We start from the raw sequence: 10,527 nt of genomic DNA on the forward strand, positions 1-10,527 counted from the left end.
TCATCATCTCCTCTTCCACTCTCGGCTTTCCTACTCTGGCGGTGATCATAAGCCATCTCCAACGCAAGTTCAAGCTGCTCATAGTTTGGTGGATCATCATCTTTGTCTGGCTTGTGACTAGCAAGAAACGTTTGCACAACATTATCGTAGTCACGCGATAGGGAACCAATAAGCAACGCTGGCCGTTCATACTCATCCAGAGGTTTTCCAACTTCAGCAATTGTCTCCATAAGCCGCCGCATTTCACTCAAATGATCAGGTAAATTTCCATTCGGATTCAAACGGAGTCGACTCAACTTAGCTCTTCCCTCCGCATACTTCAGGTAAGTCTTCCCCATGAATCTCTTCTTCAGTCTCTCCATCACACGAAACGGGGTGTGCTCATACTTAACAGTCTTCATCATATTGTTCGTCATGGCGTCGTAAATTATCTCCTTCGCTCGAGAAGTCTCGCTCACCCACGTATCATGTTCCGCCTGCTTAGTCTCCTCTGGTTCCTCCACCTCCTTCTCGCAGTACTTCCACAACTTCTTTCTCTGCATCTTCAACTTAACACGTTCATGCCACACTTCATAATCCTTACCGTCAAACGGTGGGATAGTCTTCTTCTCGTCACGGGTCTCCTTCTCCTTCTTATTTTCTTCGGTCATGCTTGCTAACGAGTCAATAGCTTACACACGCGCCACTTGGGCTCATAACCACTGATGAAGGTACGCAGAGATAAGCTAGACTCTGACAGTCAGCAGCAGCAAGTGCCTGCTTGTTAGCTTATTTTTTGAGAGTGAGCTGAGCTCTTAGTTCTTCTTAGTCCCTTTCTCACACTAACTGTCATACACAACACCTAACAATACACTCAACTTCACCACACAATTAAAACGTTGTCGGCCTAGTTAAAAAAACAAACTTGAGAGTGCTTAAATGAAGTAAATGGCAACGAATTCAGTTTAACGACTACATAGCCAACGAAACCTTGATGACGCTCTATCCTGCAGTCTCAAATGCTCAGGGTACTGGTCGTAGGACAACCGCGACGCAGAAGCTCCGACACCACTTCGGAGCGCGGCACATTCACCTCGTCCTTAGATGCCATGTCCTTCATCTTCACGACGCCCTTGGCCAGCTCGTCCACACCGATCACCACCATGTAGGGCGTGCCACGTTCTAAAGCGTAGTGCAGCTGCTTGATGAACTTGGGGTTCTCCGTCTGCATCACCTCAGCCGAAATGTTGGCGAGCCACAGCTGCTTGCATAGTTCCAATCGAGGCATTGTCAGGTCGTTACTCGTTGAGGCGACCAGAACTTGCGATGGAGGGGCAGCGTTAGCGGACTGCTTCTCGGCATGAGCATGGAGGATACCGAAGATGCGCTCAATACCAAGACTTACACCAACGCACGGGATCTGCTGGTCCGTGGCGGAGAACATGCCCACCAGGTTGTCGTAGCGGCCACCAGCAGCGATAGAGCCGACGTGGTGCTCAGGACTCGTCAACACGAACTCGTAGATGAGACCAGTGTAGTAGTCCAGACCACGAGCCAGACTCAGATCGAACGAAATAAAGTCCAACACGCCCATGGCCTCCAGGTAATTGAACAGCAGTGCTAAGTCATCCATGGCCCGACGAGCATTGGCGTTGTCTCCGAACATGTTCTCCTTCACGAGCTGTGCATGGAGCTCGCGTGGCGATCCCACTTTACACACGAAAGGCTCAATACGGTCAGCAACCTCCTCGGGAATGTCCTTTTCGTCCACCATCTCACGGCGCACGTCACTCCATGGTTCCTTGTCCAGCTTGTCAATAGCACTGCATGTCGTACGGAACTTGTCGACAGGTACACCGCAGATAGCGAGGATAGCGTCCAGTAGAAGACGATGACTCAATTTCACCTTCACGGGTCCAAGCTCCGGGAACTGCTGTAACACTTCAATACCGATGGACAACACCTCAGCATCGGGAAGCATAGGCGCGTATGTACCAGCGATATCAAAGTCGCACTGGTAGAACTCGCGAAAACGACCGCGGGCCATCTGCGGGTTGTCACGGCGGTACACACGAGCGATGTGGTAGCGTTTAATGTTGCCAGGGCTGTGCAGAGCCATGAAGCGAGCGAAAGGCACCGTCAGGTCGTAACGCAGTGCCAAGAGCTCACCACCCTGGTCTGCCAGATCGTAAATGAGTTTACTGTCCTCGCCATACTTGCCCGTCAGTGTCTCCTTGAGCTCAAAAACAGGCGTCTCGATCTCGACACCCGCGTGGCGCTTAAAGACCATGCGGATCTTGTTAAAGATCTTCTCACGTAGAGCCATCTGGTGCGGTAGGAAATCCTGCGAGCCCTTGGCGATTTTGGGTTTACGGCGAGCACCACCGCTACCCAGACGCACGAATAGTTCATCCAGGAACTGCGAGAGGCTCGAAGGACGCAAGTCAAAGGCCGAGTTCTCAACACCAGCCTGCCAATCACCGAAACTTACGAGATGCTGGCGCAACGCTTGACTACCAAGACCAAGCTTCAGCTCGTCCTTGCCGCTCTTCTTGGTGTTTTCCTTCTCCTTCTGCTTCTCAAGCTTCTTGCGACGCTTTTCAAGGATCTTGTTACGCTGCTCCTCTGGCATCGCAGCAAGCTTCTCGTCCTCCTTGGCAGCAGCAGCCGCAGCCTTGGCAGCCGCCTCCTGCGCCTTCTCGTTTTTTTCTGCCTGACGAACCTTCAACTGGGCTTCTTCCTCCGCAAAGAACATAAACGAGGGCACGAGCTCACGCGATAGAGCGGCCGCCGTGGCCTCCACCAGCTCGACAGCGTTCGTCGTTTTGGGGGCGTCTGTAGCCGTGGTGTCCACCACCTGTAGACGTTCGACACTGCCCTGCAGCAGCACGTAAAGCGCCTGTGTCGTGGCCGACAGCGCCGTCTTCAGCGCTTGCGGGTGGATGCCCGCACCAGCACGTTTGGCCGCAGCGTTGCCACCCACAGCTCCGTTGATCTCGATCTCCACGGCCTTGTAGGCGCCCAGAATGGCGTCGCGGGCAGGACCGTGGTACTGCGGGATGCAGCGCACGGCGGCCGCATCGGTGGCGCCTTCCTTTTGGCTGTTAACGAACTTCGACCCCTCCAGCATGAGGCGCAGATTCTGCGCCGAAGTCACGATGCCGCGGTGCGGGCGGGCCGCGTCCACGAACTCCGCCTCGAAGGCGGCCATATCGGCGCGCAGCGTCTCGCACGTCACGGCGGCCACTGCATCGGCTACGGGTAAGAGCGCACGCGCGCCACCTATGGCCCAAAACTGTATTGGCTAGCAGTTCGATTGGCGTGTTAAAGATGGCCAATTGCTCGGCCGGAGACAGGGCCAGGGGCAGATCCACGGAGGACACCTGGACAGGCATCTTGTCCAGCTGATTGAGCAGCGCGGCCACGTACTCGGCATTCACAAGCGCATTTAGGCGCAGCAGACGGTGCAGCAGCAACACTAGCACCGCTCGACGTATGGCCAACGAGGTGGTGGAGGAGCTGGGGGAGGAGATCAGCTGCAGCGTGAAGGAAGAGGAAGTAGAGGGAGCCCCGGCCGATGTGTCCAGCGATACAAAAGCGCCCAGTGCAGCCACGGAACACACATCCACCACTGAGAGACGGCCGGCACCAATCGTCACGCGCGTAGACGCCATGGCTTGGAGAGCTGTACGGTGCAGATATTAAATAAGTGGTAGTCGAGTGCGGCTGATGATGCAGTTGGGAATAATTTACAATCTCCTTATGCATGATTGGTCAGATTGAAAGCCTAAGTAGCTAAACTTCAAATAAAGCCTAGTTAACTGGAAATATTTACGTTTGAGGCTTTATGTAACGTCAGTCCCAGTGTTTCGGGTCCTTGTGCCGCTGGCTGGCGCCGCGCGTGCTATATGTGGTGTCGTTCCTGGACATGTTGGGCGTGTCGATGATCATACCGTCGCTGGCGCAGTACGTAAAGTCGATGGACGGTGGGGCGATGGTGTTCGGACTGCTAATGTCAATCTACGGCTTCATCCAGTTTTTCGCGGCGCCCATCGTGGGCAGTCTGAGCGACCACTACGGGCGTAAACGCGTACTGCTCACGTGCCTTATCGGCACCTCAACCGGGTAACTGTTGTTGGGTCTGTCTTGGAACGTCTACATCGTGCTGCTCTCTCGAGTCCCTGCCGCTCTTTTCAAACATACACTGGACATCATCAAGGTGGCCATCACGGATGGAGAGGAGGCCGACAAACGCTCAGCGTCTATCGGACGTCTCAACGCTGCAGCCAACGCTGGCTTCATCATCGGTCCTGTAATCGGCGGCTTCGTGAGCTCCGTGCCCAATGGCTTTAACTATACAACGCTGCTAACCACGGTGCTGTTCGGCGTCAACTACTGTCTCGTGTCGCTCTTCTATCTCGACTCGAGGAGTCAGGGTTTCGTGCCGATGACTGCAGTGGATACTGAACACAAGGACAGGAAGGAGAGCCGTCACCATCACGACGTGGACTGGAGACAGCTACTGCAAAACGCGTGGACGAAACTGCTAGGCTTCCGCGACATTGTGAACGAGTCTAAATCAGCACAAACACTGTTGGTGGCGAGACTCTTGCTGTCTATGGCGGCTATTCTGTACCGTACGCACTTCTCCGTGCTTCTTGAGGACAAGCTCGGTATGGGCTCGAAGGACCGAGGGTTTATGCTGAGCTACATGGGGCTTCTAGGCTTCTTCGGTAGCTTCTCGGTGGGATTTGTCACCAAGTTCGTAAAGTCTGAAAGACTGGTGCTGCAGCTATCAGCTATCATCTATATGGGGGTGTTCTTTGTGCTCTCGACCGCCACGACGATTAGTGCCGTGTACATTATGCTGGTGCCGCAAGTCATTTCCATCAGGTAAAGTGGAGTGATCCTGGTATTGCGTTGAATAGTCCTAATTACATGAACGGTATTGTATTGTTTCTCTCCATTGCAGCATCATTCGTGCAAGTTCAGTGGCGTTACAGACTACGTTCGTCTCGCAGGAGCACGTCGGTGCCTTCATGGGCATCTCTTCTTCCTTGACGGTGAGTCTGTATCCATCCCGTTTAAAAAGCTACTCTGGTGTGTTCACATATATTGCTCTGATCTGCGTTATATTAGTCCATCTCCAGAACTGTGGGGCCAAGTAAGTGCTCAAGAAACTTCGTTACTACTTAAGTATTTTTTTTCCTTTTTGATTCTCACTTGTGACCTATGCCAATTCAGTTTTGTCTGGGTGGACGTACACCGCTTCGATCGATGGGCCTGCATACGGTGCTGCGTGTCTTGCTGCGGTGAGCGCTGGGCTATTCTGCTTCTCACCACACTTTACAAAAGTGGGCAACTCGCAAGTTGAAGGCAAGAGTAACAGGAGGTCGAAGAAGAAAGCCGTTGATTAGACGGACAGATATTAGCGAGTACCCGCTGAACGCGTCGGTACTGCGGGGGTTTTCGTCTGGTAGCTGGGACTCCACTCGCCTTTGCCCGCAGCATTCCACGAGCGGAGCATAACTTCATAGACTGTGTTGAACTGTAGTCTTTCTAGCAGTGCACTCTGCTGACGAAACTTGCGATTGTGCGCCACCTGCTTCGTGTCCCATGTGACGGTGGCTGTGGCTGGCTTCTTATCTATCTCATGATCAGTGCTCTCCTCGCTTCCATCCTCTGTTACCAGTCGACGATATCGCAGCTCGTACTTGTCGATGATGGCGCCGTTGGAGAGCGGAGTCTGCCATGAAGCACGGAGCAGACACTTGTACACAGTTTGCTGAATTGAGCTTCTATTGGACGTCGAGGTGATGACCACCTCGGACGAGTAACTACTGGAAAAGGAGACCTCGATCGTTGGTGGCTTTGGTAGTGTAGGGGGCTCCACCAATAGTCTAATGCATCTTGTATTGTCAACTGCAATTGCTTTAGAGTCGCGAGTCCTGTCAGGAGCAGCTGCGTGAGCACAACACTCGCCGACAATCTGTATTGCTGTCTGCTTGAGGTAGCAAGGAGTTGATCGATCTGCTCCATTGAGAAGCAACCAGTGCACGATTTCTGGTCGTGAATATGCACTTGCCGCGAATAAAGGAGTCGAGTCTCGCAGCATCCACCAGTGCATCCCTTCCCACTGAAGCGTCCAAGCTGGCATGGTAGTCGTGAACGGAGCTGAAATCGCCTCGACGTGACGCCGAATCACGCGCTTCACATCTGCAAAATACAGCAAACGGTAGATAGCGAAGCAGATTTGTGCCTTTTCAGTCGACGTACTGAGCAAGTCCCCGGTTATCAGTGCACGCAAGAGCTCGACGCGCCATGCAAGGTCGACGCTTTCATCCTCCACAACATCGTCTGCCTTCCCCATGGGTAACTATTACTAGTAGTATCACTACGTCTTCGCGTATGAGAAAACGCATAAAACTATAATCGGGGCAAACCAGTTCCTTAGGGTCTACATGTATATGGGTCCTGCTTGCAGCTGTGCCTCCGATTCTGCAAGACCATCCCTGTCAGTGTCGAAAGCTACAGAGCTGTATCGAGTAGATCGTCGAGAGCTTACTGGGGCAACTACATGTAGTGGCTGGCTGGTGGGACGTTTCGCTGCAACACAGTTTTGCATTTCTGCACTTAGGCACGAGGCAAACGCATAGGTTTTGGACCTTCCTTCGTTTGGCCTGCCTTCAACGTCCCTTGCGCACGAGTCTGTTACTTTCGAGTTGCTCTAGGCTGGGTAGTATTCGCCACTGGAGGTTTTGAAGCTGCTGGGGTACTTTCAAGTTCTGCCAGTAGATCCTCCAACCCATCACTCTTGGTGTCTGAAGCCAGGGAGCTCAAACGAGCAGAACGTCGAAGGTCAGCGGTGGCGGCAGGCGATGGGGGGGGGCTTGAGTGTGAGGGGGCCGAGTGAGGTGCCAAAACTTTCGGCGACCAAGGCGATTGCTTCCTAGTCGAACTTGTGTTGGGTCTCTTAGTAGGAAGCGCCCGCCTGTGCGTCACAGCAGTAGCTGTCTGTGATGCCACCGTGGTATCGAGCTCTGCCATCAGCTCTGCCCATCCGTCGCTCTCGGTATCCAACGACACGGAGCTCCTTTGAGACGGACCCCGAGATGCTTTTGGACTTGATTTTGAGACTCGTTGCTCGCCATTAGCACTTGTGGAAGTGTCCATCCGGTTTACCCGTTGCATCTTGGCATTGTTTCTAGTCGTTTGTTGAGCAGAGGAAAGATTTACCTTTCGTTTTCGAGGTGTAGCCTTCGTTTGTGCTGTCGCTAAATGTGATGGGGCTACTCCTAACGTTGCAGCGGTAGCGTTAAGCTCCCTCTCCAGTTCTTCAAGTACGTTGCTGCCTGCCTCAGACGCCACTGAACTCAACCGAGACGATCCCCCACGTAGAGATTCATAAGGCGTGATAGGTTCGTGAGTTCTTCTAGAGGTTGTCCTTCCACCAGAAACCTCGACTTGTGCTTGGGATTGAGCTGTCACCCCACTGCTGTCGGACAGAATCGACAAGGCAGTTGTCCTCCTTCCAGTACGTTGATCCGCGGACTGCCCTGGCGGGTTTTGACGATCGCGTACAACGTCAACAGCATGAAGTTTACGCTTTGGATCGCGAGAACTGGACTGTCGAGTCGGTAGCTTCACTTTTGATTTTACCTCTGGTTTTGCGGCAGGAAGCTGTACAGTGGCGTCGGACGAACGCTGGTGGGTTTTACGACCACGAGAGAAATTCTTAGGAGCGGTCTTCAGTGGCTCTGCCAGCGTGGGGATGGCATCCAGTTCAGCTTGTATCTCGGCAAGACCATCACTGTCGGCCGTCGAAGCCACCGCCCAAGAATCTGCGAAGGGCATAGTGCTCGCCATAAAGTCACTCCTCGCACGCTTCGCTGTCGGGCGAGCATTTTCAACCGCGACGGTGTGAGCAGGTTTCTGTGTTGAGCTCGATGTTCGACCAGCTTTTCGTGGAACAATACCTGGGGCGGCAGAGCCTCGCCTCCACCTACGACGAGGAGGAATAGATGCTCTCCCCGTTACTAGTCGAGACGACACAAGTTCCATACTTTGCTCCACTTGTCTCTCGAGCTTCGCAAAAGCAACGCTTTCTGCTTCACTGACTTCGCCATTGGCCGAGGAGTGTTTCTCAGCTGTTGCCCTTCGAGGCACCAGGGTAGTTGCTGCTTCACTGTGAGGGACAGTACATGTATTGGCAGGTGGTCGACCTCGCTTCCGACGAGCAGGAGGCGACGATTTCTTTGGAGCTGTTTTCCTTACATTTCCAAGTGATGCAACACCAACATTCTCCTCAAGTTCTTGCTCAAGGTCGGCAAGACCATCACTGTCAGCTTCGCTGACTTCGCTCAGTGCCGAGGTTTGCTTGTTCCTGGCAGCTGGGTCTAGTTCAACTTGTTCGCTTAAAACATCTGCATGTAGCTCAGACTCGAGCTCTGCCATGAAATCTTCACTGCTGCCGCGCTCACGCGGGATGGAAACAACAGCTCTAGCCGTGGGACTGGAAGGTACTGACATGACACTATCGCGATCACTCAGATCCAGGTCGTTGCTGTGCTCATCGTGTTCACTGCCGATCTGTTCGAGAATGCTCCTGCTTCCGTCATACTCGCGAGCACCAGCTGCACGCACAATGCGATCACTTCTACGAGCCTCTTCGTTCGCTTTGTACTTGACGTAAGCTATCAAAGCGCGAGTTAGATCGTTTCCGTCATTTCCTCTTTCTTGGGACGTAATTAAAGATGCTGCCAATGCCGGTTTACCCCTACTCCCGCTTAACCCAGCACCAGTTACAGATGCTGGTCGAGCACGACTAATGAGCTCCTGGTAGCGATTGTTGAAAGATTTGAGCTGCTCCACTATGTTTTGTTTAACCTAATTTGACAAAATCACATTGCACAACAACGAGTAAGTTGGCGTGGCTGAAGAGCTCACTACATGTAGTAGTAACAGCTACGACCACTTACCGGGGCGTCTTCCTCCGTGGCATTGTCTGCAGGGACCAATACAATTTGACCAGCACCAAGTGTTTGAGCGGTCTGCACTCTAATTGCACGGTTTCGTACCCGAACACTCGATCCAAACCCTTGGAGACAGCGGAGAAACGCGTCCTCTTCCACGATGAGCCGATGCATCAGTGCTCTCACTTCTCGAGTTGCCAGTGGAAAGAGCGAAGCCCTTGCACCACACATAACAAAGTTGACTGTGAGTAGCGCCTTCCACGACTGTGGGTCTACGTCGATTTTGTGCTTAGGGTCGCCAAGCTGCACCGAGTACGCGCAGTACAGCGCGAATACGCGACTGACCAGCACCGCAACGTCCGCTGTACTCTCGAACGCGCCATTGTGCTCTTCGATGCAGCAGACCAGTGCGTCCAGTGCTTGCTGCAGGATCGTCTTGTGCGTATTGGTGGGCGAGCTGTCCCAGAACTCGACATGGAAGGCGGCGCTCATCCTCGCATCGGCCCACAACCGCTTCCAAGAGGCAAACGTGATTTCGCTCTGTAGTACAACGAAGTATTAGAAACTGCACTCACATTGGTTGCGCCTCTTACTGGGCTAGGAGGATAAGACTCACCTCCTGTAAAAATCGAGCGTGCAGATCGTCGAAGTCGTCACTTACGGCGGCCGCGAAATGTTGAAGTGAGCGCTCCCATTCCACATCAGGAACCTCGCGCTCTCGTTGCTTCCGACTGCGGTTGGTCGCCCGCGGTTTGATCGGCAGCGGGGGGCTCGTGGGTCCAATAGCGACGTCTCCAATCATGACGTGACTGCGTCCCAAATGAACCTTTTTAAAAGGTTCACTAATTTAACCGTGGTTTGACAATTACCGTGTTATGTGCTTCAGAACGGGTTAGGGCTTTCTGCTTGCCTTATTTTGTGCAGCTTTGATGTGGTTGTCCAAGTAATTCTGCCTTCTTTGGCAGCTATTGTGTGACGGGGTCACACAGCACCTTGCGTTATCTTCCGAGAGTATACAAACTCTCAGTGAACGGCAGTTCACAGGTCCCCTCTTTAATTAAAGAGAGCGAAGTGACCTAAATAAGGTAGATTGTAAACTGAGTATATTTATAGGTAGGTTAAGTTTGAGGTTAATACAAACTATCAGTTACCTATAGAAATGCAATGTCATTTAACCAATGGTTGGTTTTGAATGACCTTGGTACCTTGTACCAAATATCCCGGAGTATGACATGTCATACTCCTGAAGTGTGAAGTGTCACACTTCATGTAACCAGGGTACACTTAGTGCTACGTACCCCGTTACATCCTCCCCCACTTAGGTTCGGTTTACCGACCAATCAGAATGAAGAGATGTTCGTCACAAACTCTCATTCTCAAAGTCGAAAACCATCGACTCGGCCGCGCGAGCGCGGCGGAGGCTCACTTTACAGTTAGAGCCTCGAGCAGCAACCTGTGCGCTCTTCGTCAAGGTCTCCACTTCGACCGTTAACATGCCTCGTGGCCCTGCTAAGAGCGGTGCTAAGACACGCTCCAAGGCTGCAGCCGGTAAGGCGCAGGCCAAGAGCACTAAGCC

At 52.8% G+C, this 10,527-nt stretch overlaps 5 protein-coding genes across 5 annotated transcripts; 1 reads left to right on the forward strand and 4 right to left on the reverse strand.

Annotated features, from left to right (window-relative positions):
- Window positions 1-3: 3 nt before the first annotated feature.
- PITG_21885 (uncharacterized protein) lies at window positions 4-650 on the reverse strand (the record flags this gene model as incomplete). Its single annotated transcript, XM_002909947.1, has 2 exons — window positions 4-20; window positions 119-650. The coding sequence occupies 2 exons, from the start codon at window positions 648-650 to the stop codon at window positions 4-6; spliced, it is 549 nt and encodes a 182-aa protein (XP_002909993.1).
- A 256-nt stretch (window positions 651-906) lies between these two features.
- PITG_21886 (histidyl-tRNA synthetase) lies at window positions 907-3,653 on the reverse strand (the record flags this gene model as incomplete). Its single annotated transcript, XM_002909948.1, has 2 exons — window positions 907-3,274; window positions 3,603-3,653. The coding sequence occupies 2 exons, from the start codon at window positions 3,651-3,653 to the stop codon at window positions 995-997; spliced, it is 2,331 nt and encodes a 776-aa protein (XP_002909994.1).
- A 254-nt stretch (window positions 3,654-3,907) lies between these two features.
- Window positions 3,908-5,396, forward strand: PITG_21887 (Major Facilitator Superfamily (MFS); the record flags this gene model as incomplete). Its single annotated transcript, XM_002909949.1, has 6 exons — window positions 3,908-4,061; window positions 4,158-4,383; window positions 4,468-4,872; window positions 4,952-5,042; window positions 5,119-5,143; window positions 5,224-5,396. The coding sequence occupies 6 exons, from the start codon at window positions 3,908-3,910 to the stop codon at window positions 5,394-5,396; spliced, it is 1,074 nt and encodes a 357-aa protein (XP_002909995.1).
- An 11-nt stretch (window positions 5,397-5,407) lies between these two features.
- Window positions 5,408-6,349, reverse strand: PITG_21888 (uncharacterized protein; the record flags this gene model as incomplete). The annotated part of the gene is made up of 3 exons (XM_002909950.1): window positions 5,408-5,584; window positions 5,669-6,195; window positions 6,256-6,349. 3 exons carry the CDS (start codon window positions 6,347-6,349, stop codon window positions 5,408-5,410), a joined length of 798 nt encoding a protein of 265 aa, XP_002909996.1.
- A 603-nt stretch (window positions 6,350-6,952) lies between these two features.
- PITG_21889 (uncharacterized protein) lies at window positions 6,953-9,753 on the reverse strand (the record flags this gene model as incomplete). Its single annotated transcript, XM_002909951.1, has 4 exons — window positions 6,953-7,102; window positions 7,639-8,661; window positions 8,958-9,491; window positions 9,568-9,753. 4 exons carry the CDS (start codon window positions 9,751-9,753, stop codon window positions 6,953-6,955), a joined length of 1,893 nt encoding a protein of 630 aa, XP_002909997.1.
- Between the last annotated feature and the right edge of the window lie 774 nt (window positions 9,754-10,527).

This window comes from Phytophthora infestans, genomic scaffold (assembly GCF_000142945.1).
Source record: "Phytophthora infestans T30-4 supercont1.590 genomic scaffold, whole genome shotgun sequence".
Classification (NCBI taxonomy): Eukaryota; Oomycota; class Peronosporomycetes; order Peronosporales; family Peronosporaceae; genus Phytophthora; species Phytophthora infestans.